The sequence below is a fragment of the Hypomesus nipponensis genome, chromosome 18 (genome assembly GCF_054491055.1).
Source record: "Hypomesus nipponensis isolate SF chromosome 18, ASM5449105v1, whole genome shotgun sequence".
NCBI lineage: Eukaryota > Metazoa > Chordata > Actinopteri > Osmeriformes > Osmeridae > Hypomesus > Hypomesus nipponensis.
In genome coordinates, this window is record NC_140378.1 from 18,022,501 (window position 1) to 18,043,350 (window position 20,850).

The following is a 20,850-nucleotide window of genomic DNA, read 5'->3' on the forward strand; positions in this document are numbered from 1 at the left end:
CCTCCCTCCCTCCCTCCCTCCCTCCCTCCCTCCCCCCCCCCCCTCCCTCCCTCCCTCCCTCCCTCCCTCCCTCCCTCCCTCCCTCCCTCCCTCCCTCCCTCCCTCCCTCCCTCCCTCCCTCCCTCCCTCCCTCCCTCCCTCCCTCCCTCCCTCTCCCCTATAGTATTACCACTGTGCTTCATTCTGTTTTAATGATCCACATAACCCACACCGGTTCATTATCCTGTGTTTCAGTCTTCAGTCATCTGTGAGCTGTAATAGAGAGAGATGACTCTCGATATAAACACCTATTTGCATTTATTACATCTTCTTATGTAAGAAAACACGGGCTTCCAGTTTATGTTTCAGCTGCTGTCGTGTGGATGATGTATTGACTGGCTTGTTTGTTGTACTCCACTATCTCAGTCCTACCACTAGCTCCCTGCCTCGCAGAATGAAGTGGGCTTATCAAAATAGGGGCGATTTATTGAATTCTTGTCATGTTGAACAGGCTGTATATTACGGGGACTGAAGTGAGTGCAGATTTAAGAGGTTTATCTGTGTGTGTGTATGTGTGTAATGTTGTGGCTTTGTGTTGGGGATTGGTTGTGGGTGTGTGTCTGTGTGAATGCAGTGTTAGTGCCTATCTTGATTTAACATACCTATTATTATTATTACTATTATTGTAAATGATGATGTCACTATTGTTCATGCTGCTGTCTCCGAGCCTGTTATCGTGTTTTGGAAGACAACTCTGCCTGTTTGCTGTTGGTGATATTCATGCAGGGATGTGAGTGACTTCCAGATGCCCCGTCATCAATCCACATTGCACAAGGGAACGCTTTAAATATCAGCTCCCCCCTCCAACCCTCTCCTCATCTCCCTTCATGACAAATCCTTTCTTTTTCATCCTGTCTGCTCATCTCTTGGAACTCCGGGGACATAGTCTGCCTGTCTCCCCCAAATGAGCGTTACAGAGCGCCAGCCCCCCCTCCCCCTCCCTCTCCCCCTCCATAACCCGTCAACCATATCTAAGCCAAGAGCCGACCTTGAAACCCCCCTAAACTCCAGCGTTCAGGGTATTGTGTCAACAGAATAGGAAGAGAATGACTGAAGCCATTCCTCTGTGTGCGACCAGGAGTGTGTGTATTCTGGGTATTGGAGGCAGATTCTCCATACTCAAGGGGAACACCAAAGCATGTAAGAGAGAGAGACAGCTGCAGTCAAATAAGCTCTTTGAAGAACTACATCAAACGGAGTGAATCATCTCCCAGCTATCCCACTGGCTGACGGTACGTTGTGTGGCACAGTGTTCACAGAGACCGGACGTGAGGCCGCAAGGTTTTTTATGTGGATGACGGGGCAGTGTGTGTGTTTGTGTGTGTAAGATAGATGGAGAGAGAGAGATCGAGAGAGAGATCGAGAGAGAGAGAGAGAGAGAGAGAGAGAGAGAGAGAGAGAGAGAGAGAGAGAGAGAGAGAGAGAGAGATCGAGAGAGAGATAGCATGGCAGTAGATAAGAGGAGTAGAGGTCTCTTCATCCGTTGACCCTCTTTTCATGCTTAATGGTTGGCTGGCTGGTTTGCTGGTGTGCAGGTTGGCTGTCTGGTTTGCTGCCTGACTTACTGGCTTGCTGACTGACTAGCTGACAGGCTTGCTGGCTGGCTTGCAGCATGCCAGTTCACCCCCTCTTCTCTCTCTGTCTCCCTCGCATCCTCCCCCCCATCTGACTCTGTTACATGGGGGTCTAATGACTACAGTACTCTACCCTTCCCCAAACGCACTAGCACAACACACCTGCAGTGGGGGATACACACACACACACACACACACACACTAGTCTCAGCCTCACACAGTAGTGGGCTGACAGCTCTTGGGTCTAATGAAGCAATAATAAACCATAGGATCACAGAGAACAGACAGGCTGTAGCAAGACTGTCTGACTGACTTTGTCTGCCTGACTGCCAGGCTGACTGGCTGTTTGTCTGCCAGTGTGCCTGGCTGACTGACTGTTTTTCTGCTCTGCTGCCTGTCCTGACTGCTTATTAGACACAGCAGGTATGTGTGTGATGGTGTGTGTGATGGCAAGATCACTTACTGCTTACACCCACTCCTCATAGTTCTCCTCCTCTCTTTTCCTTCATGTTCCTTTAGCTTCTTTTGATACTGTCTGCATGAGGGTGCTTGTCGCTTTCCGGGCTGTTTCCCTGCCCCCCTTTTCATCCTCAGTTGAAATGACATTGTAGTCTCTTATTTGTCCCTCTTATTTTCTCACTTGAACCTCACCTTCCTCCCTCTCTTTTCTCTCTGCTTCTCCCATCTCTCTATCTCTCTCTGTTTTACCATATATCCACATTCCTCTTTCTCTCTCTGTTTCCATATCCTTATTCCACCCCCACCCCTCTCTATCTCCTCATCGTTATCCAACCCTAACTTGGGCCCATCTCCTCCGTACTGTTGGTGTGAAGGGAGGACTGCCTAATTGGCAGTGAGAAGCATTAAACTTTAGAGGTAACAGAGGCCTTTTTTTCCTGCCTTTCAAATGATAATAATGAGAAGAATACAGGTGGTGGAGCCCCTGAAATTTGCGCTTGTTACTCCGGTCACATTCGCCATGGCAATTTGCCTCCTTGTCTGCGTCTGAGAAGGGAAGCTTATCTGTGCTAACACCGAGGCGAGTCGCAAGCCGAGAAAACCGGACGGCCCCTAAGCATTCAAATCACATCCCCGTCCCACCGCCCCCACACTCCTACCCCAGGCACCCCCTTCCGTGCCCCTTCCTCAGCTGTCATCGCGGCGCGGCGGCTACGCTAGCAGGGTGAGGAAAGAAAAACCGCTCCCACTAGTATTTAATGTGTTTGAGAAGGGTGAGGTACATGCAGTTTACTGTCAAAAAGCAAACAGGGACTATGGGCGTCTGTGTGTCCCGGCGTGGCTCTGCGCCGAAGCCTGACTAGCATAACGCTTAGCTTTTTCACTCTGCTAGCAAGCCTTCCTAAGCCTTCCTTGTCGTGTAGCAGGCGTAGTTCGCCAGTCCTCCCGATCATTCCCCTCAGCTTCACTGGTAGGCTTTCTGAACTGGGGACCTCTGACTCGAAACTGTAACCACTTTTCCAGCCACTGTCATGCACTGTCATAAACTCCAGAAAACTCCAGCGACTCCTTAATGTCATCGCCTTCCATGGCGGTCAGTGCCTTTGGCAGCATTACAACGATTACTGGATTGTTTTTGTTTAGAGACGGAATTGGAGCCGAATAAAGGCTAGTATTCACCTCTTTGACAACCATTAACAAATTGTAGTTTGAGCAAGCTAGCTGTCTACTCCGCTGCCATCGTTCCAATATCACAAGCCAACGAAAAGCTAGCTTTTACTGCATAGGCCTACTCTGGATATTCTCGTTATTATTTGCATCAGAGTCTGTCTCTTAGTTGTTGCTTTTGATCGCATACAGGAAGACTTAAGTCAGACCTTTTTAGTTGATTTCACACGTTTTTGCCTGACGTGATGTTTGTCTCGCTGAAGAATATAGATGTACAGTGTGGTCACCAGGAAACCCAAACCAACTCCAAGAAAAGGAAACTCCGTTTTCAGTTGTGTGACACAACAGTTATTTTTACTTCCACACAAAAATGTAACTCTAAAACAAAGAGTGAGCGACTACGCAAAGGGATTTTTGATGTGGTGAGATGTAGAGAAAGAGAGTGGTAGAAGAGGGAGGTAGAGAGAGGGAATGAGAGCTGAATCGAGATGTGTGTGCTTTGATCAGGCAGTACACAAAGCTCTACCTCTGCCAGCCTCCATCACCCAGATCCCAGACACTCATTAACAGCCGACACACACACACACACACACCTAAACACACCTACACACACACACACCTACCTACATACTGTACTCTCCTAGATCCTCCCACGGATGAACACCACACACACACACACACACAAAGACACACACACACCCTGTTAAAGACGAGCGACACTCCTCTATTTTCAACAACAAAGCGTTCAGTGAAGGATTGTGTATTAATATATATGGCCTCTCGTACCCAAAATGAAATTCATAGACTACAACTGTAACAAAGGGGGATATTGGACGCAGATAAATATTATTCCGGGGTATAAAAAAGTGGCCGGCAAAGGAAATGACTGCTGAGTCTTGTCAGAGGGACCGCGCTCCCTCGGGGCTATGCTGCTGTGTGTTTGTTAATGCCCGTCATAAATATGTATCAGGCAAAAATAACGCAGATCATAATCGGACGGTTCCTCCTTTGTCGAGCTTATGAGCTACAAAAAGACCTCCATCACTTGAAGGCGTCGGCTAAATGAGAAGTTCCTCCTACTCGTGTCGCCGAGAACGAGGAGGACCCGAGTGGCGAGCTGTTTAATAATAACCACGGCAACAAAACAGATCTCCGGGGAGCCTCTCTCGTCCTCACCAAGGAAGGGAAACATTCCGAGTTACTCTGTGGATCCACAGAGAGCATGCTGGAGCATAGCAATCGAGAACGTATCGTGAATGCAGAGCCTCCTCGAATTGGGGCGGCTGCCGATGAATGCTTGTTTGTACAGCCAGCCAGCTGTGACCATTGAGACTTAGTCAGGGTGTCAAGTAGTCCTTGAGGGCAGAGCCATCCATCCATCCACCTCTCCCGTCAGTCCTCACACAGGCTCTAGCCCGCTCTAACTAGTTTGGCACGGCGCCCTTCTTACACATGTTGGTGCTGTCGCCCATTATGGAGCTGTTGGGAAAGGCAGTGTGTCACCGGGTATGATTATACTTCGGGTTCTAATGATTCTCTCCCTCCTCTCTCTCTCTCCCTCCCTACCTCCCACCTTTCTCTCCCTCCATTCATCCCACCCTACCTTCTCCCCCTCCGTCCCTTCCCACCTCCATCCATCTCTTCTCCCCCCTCCCTCCCTGCAGCTCTGAAGGACCCCTGCAGCGAGGTGACCTGCAGCTTCGGCAGCACCTGCGTCCAGTCATCCGACGGCCTGTCGGCCAAGTGCATGTGCCCCCTGAGCTGCGAGGGCAAGGCCCAGGAGGGGGTGTGCGGCAGCGACGGCAAAGACTACCGCAACCAGTGTGAGCTCCACAAGCACGCCTGCGACGCCCAGCAGAACGTCCAGCTGCAGCACCAGGGGCCCTGCGGTGAGTCGCTCTCCTGCCCCGCCCGGCCCACTTCCTGCTGGGCCGGCCTCGCTCCGGATGAGACGCGCGGGTGTGTGTGTTCAGCTATCTGTTGACCCGCGGTAGATTAGTGGTGGAGGTGAAGGGGAGCGGACTGGGGAGCCGTGTGATCAGAGCTGAAGCTGTCGGAGCAGCAGGCCTCGTTCACGCTCACCTTGGAGATATTTGATATGGAGGCGTCATCATCCTCTCCCCACCTACACTAACTCCACACCGGGATCCCTCTGGGCCCCCTCCGCCTCACAAACAACCCTCCCGCAGTGCAGATTGTTGACTAACAGAAGAAGACGGTGGCTTTTAGGTGGAGCGGTTTGAAATCGGGTGGCGTCGCTGTGTGGAGTTTGAATATTCTTTCAAAGTTGTTTTTCTCTCGGAGGGGACTTTGAAATATCTTTTCTGGGTAAGCCAGACAGAGTGGGCAGACCCGCCCCTACACCCCCCCCCCCCCCCCCCCGAGTGACAGGGACCCTGAGAGGGGACAGAGTGAGGCGGCTGGATGCTCATGGCCCCCGGAGGGACCGTTGTAAAACACATCCAACCTCTGAAACCACGCGAGCGTGCTCCTGGTTCCATGAGCCCCCCCTTTTCCCCCCCGGGAAGGCTGGGCCCCCAAGAGACCTGCCACTGAGGGTCCTAAATCTTTCAGAGCAATCCTGTTCCAGCAACGGCTGTCTCAGCTCTCTTTCCGCTGCTAGACAAATGTTGATGATTTACACATACAGCTGTGTCTAGCAGTCCCTAGCTACGGTCTGTCTAATTACCCCTCCCTCCCTCCCTCCCTCCCTCCCTCCCTCCCTCCCTCCCTCCCTCCCTCCCTCCCTCCCTCCCTCCCTCCCTCCCTCCCTCCCTCCCTCCCTCCTTCCTTCCTTCCCTCCCTCCCTCCCTCCCTCCCTCCCTCCCTCCCTCCCTCCCTCCCTCCACCCCTCTTCCCCTCCCTCCCTGGGAGTCTGTGGTGGACTGCCATGCTGGAAGCTGCTCCTCTCCGGTAATGGGAGCTAATGGGAGCTAATGGTCTTCTGCAGGAAAGTAATGACCGGTTTGCGCGGGCCAACGTTAGCAGAGTCGGTGTTGCTGCCCGCTCCTCCTGGTGAGGTGCTCCGTGGTGCTGCTGCACACAGGGCCTGACCTGGTGAGGGAGGGAGGGAGGGAGGGAGGGAGGGAGGGAGGGAGGGAGGGAGGGGAGGGAGGGAGGGAGGGAGGGAGGGAGGGAGGGAGGGAGGGAGGGAGGGAGGGAGGGAGGGAGGGAGGGAGGGGAGGGGGGAGGGGGGAGGGAGGGAGGGAGGGTGGAGGGGAGGGTGGAGGGGAGGATGGAGGGGAGGATGGAGGGAGGGAAGAAAGGGAGGGAAGAAAGGGAGGGAAGAAAGGGAGGGAAGAAAGGGAGGGAGGGCCGTGTCCCCACCCCACCCCCCCAACACAGCCAGGACGGCCAAACTGATCCAGCTCTTTGATGTGTGGCGGACCCTCTCTTTGTTTTCAAGCCAGGGGCCTTGGAAGCCAACTGCACACACACACACCACCACCACCACGACCACACACATGCATAACCACACACCCCCCCCCACACACACACCCTCTCCCTTTCTTCTTTGCCTCTCACTCTCTCTCCTTGCCCGATCTGCTGTCGTCCTGTGCGTTTCGAATGGCTTGCTCTGGGCTTGGCAGTGTTTTAATGTGGCACGGCGCAACATAAATCCTTTGTCTCTTCTCATGCTGAAAAAGTGTAAAGGGCTGGATAAAGCTGAGGTTCCCATTTCAATAACCCCCTTTACAGCTGATACGGCTGGCGCGCCAGGTCCCTGCGAGCAGGGGAACCGAGCCCAATCAAACACGCCGTTCCCCATCCATTTGGAACCTTGTCGCCGCGGCGATCCGTGGGCTCCCTGCTGCCGTCTCCAGGGGTACTGGTGCTGATAGCGGGCCTATCTGTGGAGTATCCCTGGTGATGAATATAACCATATCTCTTTTATTCCTCTCCCCTCCTCCCACCCCACTCTCTCCTCCCTCCACCCCTCCCCCCCTTCACCCCTCCACCTCTCCCCTCCTCCCACCCCACTCTCTCCACCTCTCCCCTCCTCCCACCCCACTCTCTCCTGCTCTCTTCACCCCTCCTCCCCCCTCACCTCTCCACCTTCCCCTCCTCCCACCCCACTCTCTCCACCTCTCTCCTCCTCCCACCCTACTCCCTCCTCCCTTCATCCCTCCTCCCACCCCACTCCCTCCACCTCTCCCCTCCTCCCCCCCTCACTTCTCCACCTCTCCCCTCCTCCCACCCCACTCTGTCCTCCCCCAGACCCCTGTAAGGACAGCGAGAACAACCTGAACACGGCGTGCAGGGTGGAACCTCGTACCCGCCGCCCGGTGGCGTTCGCCCCCCCCGAGTCCTGCCCGCCTGGCGGCGAAGCGCTGTGTGCCAGCGACGGCCAGACCTACAACAGCGAGTGTCACATGACGCGGGTGGGCATGCTGCAGAACCTCGACATCAAGAAGGTCCACGCCGGCCGCTGCAGGACGCAAGGTGAGGCGGAGGTTTCCGGAACAGTCGCCGCCCTGACAGGGCCAGATAAAACTGTACCAGGGTCCTGGCGCGCGCGGCTTGTGCATGATAGCGGGATTCCTGTGTTCTGATAGGGCCTCGCAGTGTTATCGCTCCTGTATTAAAACAGGGATTCATTTTGGTGGAATCAGGACCACTGTCAGGTCTTACAGTACGGCGATAGAGATCTGAAGAAATCCAATTTTCTTGTTGTGCTCCGGGAACTTTAGAGGGCTTTTTAGACACGACGTGTGAAGGAGTCTTACCACACACACACTCACACACAGTCACACCACACACATGGTGGTATACGCCCCCATGATGACAAGATACAAACTGCTCTTCAGAGTGTGCAGCATTCACATTCAAACTAGATCATTTGCCTTATTATCCACTGGTCAAATTGCATGGTGGGATAATGGCATTCTACTGGTATCAGTAGATTTAAAAATACAGAGAATAATTTGACTTGATATGGATAGCCATGAAATCCTGTGCTTTGGCCCGTTGGGTTGAAAGCGATGGTTTGACTTGTAGAGCGACATCATGCAGCCGTTGTAATGTTCCGCCTCAGATAAGAGAGCTCTCTAATTAAGCTGCAGAGCACCACTGCCTAACAAGAAAGGGAAAATGGAGAGAAAAAAATTGAATTACTAGTCAAAATTTGATCCAGTGATCAGTAATGTAATGAACTCCCAGCTCAGATTCTGCCTTCTGAGAGTGTCTCGTGGAGATACAGGCTCAAGTGATTGGCTCAAGTGATTAGTGATTGTCATTCAACAACACCCTCCATTCTGGAATGACTATTTGATGTAAATTGTTTCTGTGCTGCACGTTGTATTGAATAATAGTAGTGGTCCACCTCTTAGGGATATTTCATTGTAACACTACACTGCTACAACAAATAATATATGTATATATTTTAGGGCTGTTGTTCATGCTTTATTGGACAGTTTTTGAAGTGAGGTTTGACCAGACAGAGAGAGAGAGAGGGGGGAGACATGCAGCAAAGGGCCGGGGCCGGATTCAAACCCAGGAGAGGAGAGGCCGCATGTCTCCTGTTGTGTTTACATACGTCACGTGCGAGCGCAGCATGCTGACCCAGAGGCAGCCACACAGGACGCACACTGCACTATACTTTGTTGCTGGCTCTACCCAACGTCCCTATTGACCTCCTGCATGTCGTTCACCACTCTCCTCCTCTCCTCTTTCACCCTCCTCTCCCCTCCTCTCCTCCTCTCCTCTCCTCTCTCACCCTCCCCTCCTCTCCTCTCCTCTCCCCTCCTCTCCTCTCTCACCCTCCTCTCCTCTCTCACCCTCCCCTCCTCTCCTCCCCTCCTCTCCTTTCTCACCCTCCCCTCCTCTCCTCTCCTCTCTCACCCTCCCCTCCTCTCCTCCCCTCCTCTTCTCTCTCACCCTCCCCTTCTCTCCTCCTCTCCTCCTCTCCTCTTCTCTCTCACCCTCCTCTCCTCCCCTCTCCTCTCTCACCCTCCCCTCCCCTCCTCTCCTCTCTCACCCTCCCCTCCTCTCCTCCCCTCCTCTTCTCTCTCACCTTCCCCTTCTCTCCTCCTCTCCTCTCCTCCTCTCCTCCTCTCCTCTCTCACCCTCCTCTCCTCTCTCACCCTCCCCTCCCCTCCTCTTCTCTCTCTCCCTCCCCTCCTCTCCTCCTCTCCTCTCCTCCTCTTCTCTCTCACCCTCCCCTTCTCTCCTCCTCTCCTCTCCTCCTCTCCTCTCTCACCCTCCTCTCCTCTCTCACCCTCCCCCCCCCTCCTCCAGAGAAATGCCAGGAGGAGTGCAAGTTCAACTCCGTGTGTCTGGTGGAGCGCCTGGGGGCCCGCTGCTCCTGCGAGCCGCTCCTGTGCGACGGCAGCTACAAGCCGCAGTGCGGCAAGGACGGACGCACCTACAGCAACGACTGCGAGCGACGTAGGGCGGAGTGCCAGTCCAAGAGCCACATCCCGGTCAAGCAGCACGGCCCGTGTGGTGAGTGGAGGATGAAGATGAGGGCGGAGGATGAGGGCGCCTGTGGGAACGCTCTTTCTCTCTACTTCTCTCCCCCTATTTATTTGGGTTGGTTATTTCCCCTCTGCCTCCTCCTCCCTCCTCTTCCCCCCTGAGGACCAATCAGAGGAAACCCTCTTTCTATTACTCCCCTCTGACCCCTCTCCCTCTTTTGCAGTGTGCTTCTTCTAGTTCTGGGTTTGTTTCAATGTGGTCGTTCAGTCCTGTGTCTCTGAGTGGGTGTCTGTGCTGGGAAAGACCTTCCCCGCATCCTCACGGGCAGACAGGATATTAACAGTTAACCCCGCCATGTCTCCTCCACCTCCATCCCCAACGCCCTCTTCACCATGGTCGCACGCCGCCTTTACATGCGTCACACTACACGCCGCCGTCGTCATCATTCATTCATGTCACTCCGCTGGTAGTGCCAGTCTCACCACTTCACTGGGTCCCACACAAACACACACACACACCACGACACATCCTGTCATCCTCTCTTTGTCTTTGTCTCTCTCTGTCTCTTTGTGACGTTTTTCCATTTGTTGCTTTACTTGTGTGTGAAAAACAAAACAAAAAAGTATTCTTTGTTGTTTCAGTGCCAGTGTGAGTCTGTCTGTCTCTGTCCGTCTGGCGTCTGCTGTTTCTGGGACAAACCAAGTGCTGCAGCAGGGGGGAGTCCAGCCTTGTGGACACTCTGACCACTTGGAGGGTTGAGGAGGGGTGTGGAAACACCCCTTTGAGTTTCCTCCAAGTGGACTGAACCGGACTGGTTGTCTTGTCCTTGTCTTCCTGCTGTCCATCTCTCTCTCTCTCTCTCTCTCTCTCTCTCTCTCTCTCTCTCTCTCTCTCTCTCTCTCTCTCTCTCTCTCTCTCTCTCTCTCTCTCTCTCTCTCTCTCTCTCTCTCTCTCTCTGTATCTGTATCTGTCTCTACCTCTCTCTAACTCTCCAAGTTGTGTCGTCGTGTGTGAACACCCCTCCTCCCTGCAGCCCTGTGTATCAGGGGAGAGGAACTGTACGTGAGGTCGGAGAGCTCTTCTTCTTCCCAACTGCTGTGTGTCGTCTGTGTAAAAAACAAAAAAACTCCCCCCCGTCAACCAACCTTCCCCAGCCCCACCCTGCCCCACCCTGCATGCTCCTGTGCATGCAGCCCCCCACAGCCCCACCCCATCCTTGGCCCTGGCATCACCCACTTCCTGTTCCTCTAAGCTCCTTCCGACTTCCTCCTCGAGTCACACCGGGTTTGTTTCGGACCGTACTTGACGGTAACAGGCAAAAACGTCCCCAAGACCAGAGTAGTAGAGCGCAGAGTCGCTGGCCCACGCTGTAGGAGAGGCACAGGCATAGCTAGAGGAGCTTTCCCCTCTGGAGCCCTCAGACAGACATCTTCATCCTCTCCTCCACCTCAGGACCTGAATACTGAGTCGTCTGGAGGTGGTGAAATCGGAGGCTTTGCCGTGGTATCACGCCGGTTCTCATTAGCCTTGTTTTGCTGTCTCATTCTGTGAGATGCATAAATTAACATGAGGCAGGGGCACTTATGTATTTTGTTTTTATTTCATTATTTCCGACAAAGTAAATGGTCGCAAAGTTTTCCTTTTTTTTTTTTTGTTTTTTTTTTGGTTTGTTTGTTTTTCACTTTTTTTCTCTCGACCTATCGGAATTTTGCCTGCGGCAAGCTGCAATGTTATTTTTTCTCCAACGCATTTATATTTACATTAGCATATTTATATATTTGTAACTGCTAGCACACATACGCCCCCCCCCTCCCTTCCATTGGATTTAATTAAACATCAAAAGAGCTGAGCGAGGTGCCCAGTGAGGCGGTGGGTTGGCTGTGGAGAGGATGCTTAGGAAGGGGAAGGCCTCAGCTATGGACACCTGCACACAGTCTGATGTTTAATTACTGAGCCCTTCTGCTACGCTGTTTCACTTCCCTGTCCTCTCCTGGATCTCTCTCTTCTCTCTCTCTCTCTCTCTCTCTCTCTCTCTCTCTCTCTCTCTCTCTCTCTCTCTCTCTCTCTCTCTCTCTCTCTCTCTCTCTCTCTCTCTCTCTCTCTCTCTCTCTCTCTCTCTCTCTCCTCTTCTCTCTCTCTCTCTCTCTCTCTTTCTCTGTCTCTGGTCCTTTTCTCTCTCCCTCTCTCTATCGTCTCTCTATCTTCTCTTTCTCTCTGCTAGCAACTAGCTCTAGTAACTACCTCTCTGCTCTCAACCAGCTTTCAGATTAGATAAGGCCCCGCTCGGAACTCTGAAGTTCGAGAGGGTGTGCGCGTGCGTGTGTTTGTTTGTCTGCCTGTCGGTCTGCGCACACCTTTTTGTTTGTCTGCATGACGTCTGAATCTGAATCGAACAAGCGTCTTAATCTCTTGTCTAAGCGGTTCTTTGTCACGCGGCAATCAATAGCCCGGGGCTGAGGACGAGCAGTTACACTCCAGAGCCCCCCCCCCCCCAAACAGCCATTGTTGCCTGATGAACAAGCTTGTCTTCCAAACACACATATAGTACACACACACACACACACTCAGTAGTACACACACACACACACACTCAGTAGCACACACACACACTGAGTAGCCAAGTCACATCGACAGCATTCTCAGAACGGCCCACTTAAACCACATGTTGTAAAAATCGAAATTAGACTTTTGAACTTCGACGCCACTTAAGATGACCTCAACCGTTCCCATGACACTTCCTTCTGTCGCGGAGCATCGCGTAGAGCACTGCACTTTCACTACACTAACCATAAGCCCTCTGTGACTCCATCCTGTCGCCTACACTGGCGAGATCATGCCACTAGAATGTTCATATAAACTGAAAAACTCAAACTGGCAGGAGGACTGCGAGAGGTAGAGAGAGAGATGACAAGTTATCATTACTGACAGGCCAGCCCCCTCCTCCCTTTGTGCAGTGGAGACCAAGATAGTTCATTGATCAAACCCACAAGATTTTTTTTTTTTTTTTTTTACATCAAAACCACTCTGTCGTAAATCTCTCCCCGGCCAGGATGACAGCCCCTCGTGTGACTGTCATCAACCCTCTCGCTCTCCCCGTCCAGAGGCTTGAGGTAGTGTCATGGCCCCCTGGGGCACCAGACTCAGCCTCTGGCGTGGACTTGGCGGTGGATCGCTCCGGACACCGTTTGATTTACGACTGCGTGAGGAGAATGTTGATTTATCGACTTCTGTGGTCACGGCTGATTTATTTTGCAATGGGCCCTGAATCCTCCACCTCGAGTCACACAGTCACCACTGAGGTCGAGCTCTTAGATGAATGTGGACGAGAGCTAAATGAATGTGGATTGCGACCCATTCTTCCCATTCCCTGGACTGCCCCGTTAAGATTAAGTCAGGAAAGGTCAGACGTGTCTGCGTTGACCTTGGAGGCCGGCTACCTTCTGCTATGGAGAGTCTGCAACATTCACAGGTACAGCTGCTCTCACACACACACACACACACATTATGCACTGTGGAGTCACCTGCAGACAGTGTAGGTAGTTCATTTGATAGGCATTTGTCATTGCACAGCGACTTTATAGTTTGTGTATCGGTCTTCATGAGTGGTATTGGTCTATACGTATTCAGGGAGTTTGTCCAGAGTGTGCTCATGTGTGATTCCGGCGGTTGACAATAAACTCAGCAAACCATCACAGCACAGCAGTTGCCAAAATAAAGCCCAAGGTGACAAGACACAGCAGCGAGTGTCATTTGCATGTTTATTTGATTAGCATCTCCTCCCGTGACAGTGACACCCGCCAAGGTAATTATGCTCATAAACAATAATAAAGCGAGTACCTATTGAACCTGTTGGAGACCTCCAGTGATGTTTCCTCTAATGAATCTAATTATCAGCGCAGCCCTGAAGTGTCTTGAGTGCCAGGAGACATTACATTTAGCCTGGTCTGTCGCTGCCTGATCGCCCTGATAGGGATGTGGGGCAGGGCCTTCAGTGCCAAGGTTGTACACGTAAGGGATAATGTATAGAACGCCGGTCATTATGTAAGGGATAATGTATAGAACGCCGGTCATTATGTAAGGGATAATGTATAGAACGCCGGTCATTATGTAAGGGATAATGTATAGAACGCCGGTCATTATGTAAGGGATAATGTATAGAACGCCGGTCATTATGTAAGGGATAATGTATAAAACGCCGGTCATTATGTAAGGGATAATGTATAGAACGCCGGTCATTATGTAAGGGATAATGTATAGAACGCCGGTCATTATCGGGAAAATAAGCCCCTTCAGAACGGAGCTACACCCCTCCGCTTCGCGGTGCTGTTCGCCCTGTCGGGCTCATTTTCCCGATAATGACTGGCGTTCTGTACATTATCCCTTACATATACTGTGTATGTAGAAATGTGGAGGAGTGAGCTGGTGGCTGTTTGGGAAGGGTGTATATCACGTGGGCCCTGCCGCCAGTGGCCTGGGTTAGAATCCGGCTTGGGGCCTTAGCTGCGTGTCTTCCCCTCTCTCTCTCTCTCTCTCTCCCCTGCCTTTCCTGTCACACTTAACTGTCGCTGTCCAAGTAAACATAAAAATGACCCAAATACATCTTCATTATGTGAAGATGTATTGTATATATTTAAATATAGTTACAGTATGGGGTGTGGATGTTAAACCCTCCCCTCCCCCAACACACCTCTCTCTTTGCTACACCCACCCACCCCTCCACCCTCTCTCTGCTACACCCCCCCATCCCCCCCCCACCCTCTCTCTGCTACACTCCCCCACCCCCCCCACCCTCTCTCTGCTACACCCACCCACCCCCCCACCCTCCTCTTCTTCCTGCTGTGTGGTGGGCAACAGATTCCATCAGGGTCACATTGTGTGTAATATCCATCTGGTGTTTGGTAGACTGCTGTTCTCTCCATTCCTCTCCTCTCTCCATTCCTCTCCTCTCTCCATTCCTCTCCTCTCTCCATTCCTCTCCTCTCTCCATTCCCCTCCTCTCTCCATTCCTCTCCTCTCTCCATTCCTCTCTCCTTTCTCCATTCCTCTCCTCTCTCCTCCTCTCCTTGTGTCCTCCTCTGTAAGTGTACTCGTAGTGAGCTCGTCTCATACTTGTTCCACAGATGTTCTCCTCACCTCGTTTCCTTGTTCACTTACCTTGTTTACATTTCCTTAACTCCCCTCTCACCCCCTCTCTCTCCTACCCCCCTCCCTTTTTTCTCTCACTCTCTCCTTCCCTCATCCTCTCTCTTGCCCCCCTCCCCCCTTTTATTCCCTTCCCTCTCTCTCTCTCCCTCTCTCTCTCTCTCTTGATCATACAGTTTGTTTTAGCCGTGCAGCAGTCAGTTTGTGGTTCGAATGCATCACTGAGGATTAGGAGCAAGCCCCCTCACAGCCATTACTGGGTGATAAGTGCTCTGTAGCAGGCAGACTGCGCCCCGGGGTATTCCTTTACTGTATGTTAATATTTAGCCTCTCCTCCTCTTTCTCCCAGCCCTCGCCGGAATATGTTACATGAACGTTTTCACTGCTAGGCGAGACATTGGGCTTGAAAGCTCCCATTTTAATTGAAAAGTTTCTGTTCTTAAACAGAACAAAAAACAAATGTAGAAGCAGTTCCTCAGTTCCTACAGACAATCTTCACGCCGCGGCACAGAAACACATTATCGACGACACTCGTGGAAATGAAAAGGGTAATATGAGCGCCACCAAAGGCAGTACAAATCGCCCTGAATCGCGGGAATATCGGCAGGTAGATTGGAAGCAAAGAGCAGGAAAAGAGCGCTCCTTCTTCATGAACACCGCTTCCCTCACACCCTCTATAAGCGACTCTGGAAATAATCCGGAATGAGGTGAGGAAGATTCCAATCTGCATATGCATGAGGATGCAGACGATCTCCATGCTGTGACGTCCATGCATGTGTGCAGAGGGTTAACAGCATGAATGTACCTACACACACACACACACACAGAGCGCTAAGATCATAACACCTCGTCTTAAGCCTTCGAGCCCCCCATTCTGCCGCTTATGTTCAGAATGTCATGGTAAACTGAGGTAATTCTCAGGTCGGCCGTAAAAAAAGAAAATTTCATTTGGTTGTCAGATACAGGGGCTGTGAAATGGCAGTTTACTTTCAAATGCTGGGGCTTTGGAGGGTGGGGGGGGGGGTTATTACAGGTAGTTGTGTCACAATGTTAGGCAGATCGCTGGCAGGACGTTGACAAAACGCTGGTGGCTTGCGGAGGACCTGGGCGGACGGCTCCCTGCCGTGCATCAGCTATGCCGTTACCGCGGCGATCCCCTTCAGCTGACAGGAAGCGGAATTCCCCACAGGCGTCGCCGCTGGGCTTGCCTCTGAAATATCACACTAATTAAGCAAGCAAAAGCACATAGGCTGGTGGGAGAGAGGCACAGGGAGGTGGTGACATTCAAATCTCCATGTGCGCACCACACACACACACTCACACACACACACACTCACTCGCACACAGACGTCCAGATGGTGACAAAGCACTGCCCACAAGCTACAGAGCACAGTCCATGCATGTGTGTGTGTGTGTGGGTAAGAAAAATGTGTGTGTTCACAGTGAGACAGCCATTAGAGTCCCCTCTCCTCCTACGTAAACACAATGTTGTCACTTCCTCCACCAGGCCACTCCTGCATCTTACGTCTCTCACGAAGGCAGCGGTGCAGTCTCTGTCTCTCTCACTCTTCCTGCGCCCCCCCCTCCACACACACACACACACACACGCACCCTGTGTGTCACCGTCGTGTCTCTTTTGTGTGGTATCTGAAAGCAGGAGATGAAACGGCGTGGTAGTGAGAGGCAGGCAGGATCCAGGCCCAGTCCCTCGGTTCTGTCACCAGCCCTGGCTCCCGAGCTTCTAACCCCAGCGCCCCCCCCTCTCACCAGCCTGAGGGATGACAGGCTGCACTTTGAAAGCTTCTCGCCGCGTCTGAGAAAGAGAGAAAAGGGGAGGGGGGGGTGGTGGGGGAAGAAAGACACGATTTCACTTTTTACACTGCGACGTGGAATATGCAAGCCATCGCAATTACTGTGACTGGGGAAAGAGTGCTTCCGGAAGTTTCCATCACCAAGTCTCTTAATAGCGGTTCTTCCCAAAAGATTATTCTGGCAAAGAACTTGGGGAGTTTCTCCTTTTTCTCCTTGGATTTAATAAATCTGAAGGAAAAATTTGCTTCCAGCGGGAATGGATGGAATAAGGAAAAAGAATAAGCCAGGGTTTTTGGAATTCTATTCATCTTTTTTTGTGAGAAACAAAAGGGAAAGGGGACAAAAGCGTTATCGGAGGCTGCAGTTGCTTTTGAGGAGCCCGCCCTTGGGAACGAGGCCTGTAAACCCTTATGAAGGGCACTGTGTACGTAGACAGAGCTTCTAAAACCGCCTCGTATCCGGGGCTACACACACACACACACACACACACACAAAAAAACACTGGCGGAATTGCAATTTTTGAATCCCCAGAAAATAAGGCGCAGTTCCACTGGTTACATGTGTTTCTACTAAGTCAAAGCTGTTAAAAAACTGTGCCTTCCCACAACAGAGAAATCAATAGCAGTGTTCCACCCCTCAAGCTGAAACATTCCTATTAGAGGATGTAAAAGCCTGTCTCCTTGCTTAAGATCCGTAAAGATTTGTTCAATGATGGTCACCGCTGGGCAGTGTAGATGCAGCCTGCTGATAGCCCCTTACAGCCACAGGCATCTGCCTCCCTTACCTCCCAACCTCACCTCAATCGCTACTTTCCTTCCCAACTTGCATTGAGTTCAAGTGAGTTTTTCATTTCCGGACGGGTTTACTTTTATGCCGCCGTGCTGGAGTGTGGAGTGGAGGAGGAGTGCTTTGATGTCTGCTTGTTTTTTCTGTGGTGAGAGCTACATGGATAACGTGTAAAGTTACAACAATAAAAGGCTTTGTAGTGATGGCATTTACAATAGCAGCGATCTTCCTATGCTACTAAGACACATCTCCTCCCTTCACTTCCTACTACAACTGCAGCACAGCAGGATGTTAAGGGCCTGACACATTTAAATAGAAAGTTCCTCACCATGAATTGAAACTGGAAACGTTAACCTGTCAAGTAACTGTTCTAGAGTGCTGGACGTGACAGTTTCATGGTGATGTCACTCCTACTTAAGCCCCTCCCCTTCCTGCTTGTGTTGGTCAGGTGAAACGGCCTCTAGCGTCTGTCGTCACGGCACCTCCTGCGGGCAGGGCCAGAATGAAACGCTTCCCTTAACTAGGAGGGAAACGGCTGCTCTGAAACAGAGCTCCCGTTGTGATGGCGTCTAATCCCATAATGATCAGGCTAATGACAGCACGGTGGGTGTAGCAACAAGGAGGTTTCCAGAGAAACCACCCTGACAGTAGTTTAGTGTGTGTGTGTGTGTGTGTGTGTGTGTGTGTGTGTGGGGGGGGGGGTTCTGTGGAGTACCCTAATATCCCTCACCACAAGTCCTACACCCCAACACCACCAGCCTTCCCTCTTCACTGGAAGTTGTAGCTCAAAGAGATATCAACACTTCTTCTCGACATTTAAATGTTTTCCCTCAAATATGTCCACAAATGACAGCCTCAACACACACTCAGTCTTCACTCACACACACAGCCTCTTCTCAGCCTGTACACACACTCAGTCTTCACTCACACACTCAGCCTCTTCTCAGCCTCTACACACACACAGCCTCTTCTCAGCCTGTACACACACTCAGCCTTCACTCACACACTCAGCCTCTTCTCAGCCTCTGCACACACACAGCCTCTTCTCAGCCTCCACACACACTCAGGCCTGATGAGTCTGGTTCTGTAGACTGCAGACTGTCCGCAGGGTTAACAACCTCCTGGGTCACATGGTCTCCTGAGTTCTCATCTTTCAACTGCCAAAAACTCCCCCCCGACACTCGACATACACGCACACACACACACACACAGCTAAATCCAACTTTAGCGCCAAAGAATAGATCGAGGGGTGAAAATTGAAAGAAGCGATGATGAAAAGATTTCTCTCGTTGCCGTCTCTGTGTTATTTCTACGTCCTGACCTACTTCCCGCCTCGCCTGGTGGCCACGCCCCCACCCTGCCAGTCCCCTTCCACTGGAGCCCCTTTAACCAGCCTCCAGTTCATCACAGTGAAGCTGGATGGATACACTGAGAGAGAGAGAGAGAGAGAGAGAGAGAGAGAGAGAGAGAGAGAGAGAGAGAGAGAGAGAGAGAGAGAGAGAGAGAGAGAGAGAGAGAGAGAGAGAGAGAGAGAGAGAGAGAGAGAGAGAGATGGTGTGTGTGTGTGTGTCAGACAGTGGCAGACACCTCTGTCTGATGTTCATGTTTCATATCTGTCTAAACCCAGAAGCTCAGCTTTGTGAATTATTAAGTGGAGAGGTCTTTTTCTCTGCTCCTTCGTTTCTTACTTTCCCGCTTTTTTTCTCTGCTCTCTCAAGTCTTCCTCACTCCTCTTTCTGGTCATCTCAAAGGAAGACCTGAAGCAAAGGCTTTCACAAATGGCTTTGAACTGCATGCCGAGAATGCCAATTAACCGTCATGTTTACCGGAGAGTGAAAGCGTTGCTCTGACTGTTCCAGACCGGGTGTTAAGTCATGTTACAGGGAATGCTTTTTTGTACCTGCAGTGCAGAATGGATACTGAGAGGTGGTGAAAACAAAGATAGAGAATAGTCAGAAAACACACAGCAGCAGTGCAGAACGTACAGTTCAGGCTTGTGTGTGTACACGACAGGGTCGTAATCCACCTTGCAGCCCCTAAACTAACTTCTGACCCTTCATCTCCTCGACTTACCTCCTCTGCCTTTTACCCTGCCCCACCTCCCCCTTACCTCACCCCCACCCTGCCCTGCCCAGCCCAGCCCTGCCCCTCCCCACCCCCACCTCCCTCCACCGCCTTCCCGCCCTAACCTCTGTCTCCGGGGATGTTTCTGGGTGTTGCGGGTTCAGATCTGCACGCGCCCAGTCCCTGTCAGCAGAAGTCGTGCCAGTTTGGGGCGGTGTGCGTGGTGAAGAACGACGAGCCCGTGTGCGAGTGCCCCGAGGCGTGCTCCCAGCTGCACGACCCGGTGTGCGGCAGCGACGGCCACACCTACCGCAGCACTTGCGCCATGAGGGCCATGGGCTGCGTCCTGCAGAGGAACATCCACATCCAGCACAAAGGACCTTGCGGTGAGTAGCCCGACCGGCGCCGCACCGCCGACCATCCGCGCACGGCATCCCACCCCCATCGCATGCTGTCACGCTAGCATTATATGGCCGTTTCTCAACGGTCATATAAGGTCATTGAGCTGGTTTCTATGGTAGCTCTCGGGGGGCGTGGTTTCATTACACGAGGGGAGGGACATGTGGTCGTGGACGCTTTTGAGAGAATCAATCGTTTAAGCTGAAGTCAGGTGAAGTAGAGAGTTCATGTTTATTTGACGTATGACGTCAACATAACTACGTTTTCAACGTAACATCATCGACACACAAGCATAAGACAATAACACAAAGACAATTCCATGCAGCTCCATCTAGCATTCTAGAATGGGACTGGAGGAATCCAGCCCACCAGCACTACCCAGCTGATGGCCCTGAACCCCCCAAGAACATTCTTCAACAGACCAAGTGACATTTCTACCAAATGGAGTTGAATCAACATTCATTGTATCAAGTTTTTTAGCCAACTGTAAACTTCTTTTAAAACACGTTCGTTGTACATGTGACAAAAATGTATTTCACAGTGTCTCAACCCATTTCTGAAAAAGGCAAATCTGCCCCCCCCCCTCCACACCCTTTTTATCAAGAAAATCATATTTAACGGTTATTAAAAAGAAGCTGTCCCACCCTGTACCTCCACCCCTGGTAGCACTCCACGTAGAGATCTTGCCCCACACAGGTGATGCTCTCTCCTGGCTCCCATCAAGCCCAGGCCTGGTCCCTGATCCCTCCTTATATACCTGGGGATGATGGTTCTGGATATCAGCCTAAGCTTCATCTAGGGGAGTCAGATGGCTGAGCGGTTAGGGAATCGGGCTGTTAATCAGAAGGTTGCCGATTCGATTCCCGGCCGTGCAAAATTACGTTGTGTCCTTGGGCAAGGCACTTCACCCTACTTGCCTCGGGGGGGAATGTCCCTGACTTCCTGTAAGTCGCTCTGGATAAGAAGAGTGTCTGCTAAATTACTAAATGTA

The 20,850-nt window shown here is 51.7% G+C and overlaps 1 protein-coding gene across 1 annotated transcript in view; it reads left to right on the forward strand.

Moving 5' to 3' along the window:
- Nucleotides 1–20,850, forward strand: part of agrn (agrin) — a 204,278-nt gene that overhangs the window by 121,092 nt on the left and 62,336 nt on the right. The window contains exons 5-8 of the mRNA XM_084679083.1: nt 4,904–5,128; nt 7,458–7,682; nt 9,477–9,683; nt 19,625–19,846. Of these exons, the coding sequence (XP_084535209.1) occupies nt 4,904–5,128; nt 7,458–7,682; nt 9,477–9,683; nt 19,625–19,846 (879 nt within the window). The remainder of the gene's footprint in view (nt 1–4,903; nt 5,129–7,457; nt 7,683–9,476; nt 9,684–19,624; nt 19,847–20,850) is intronic.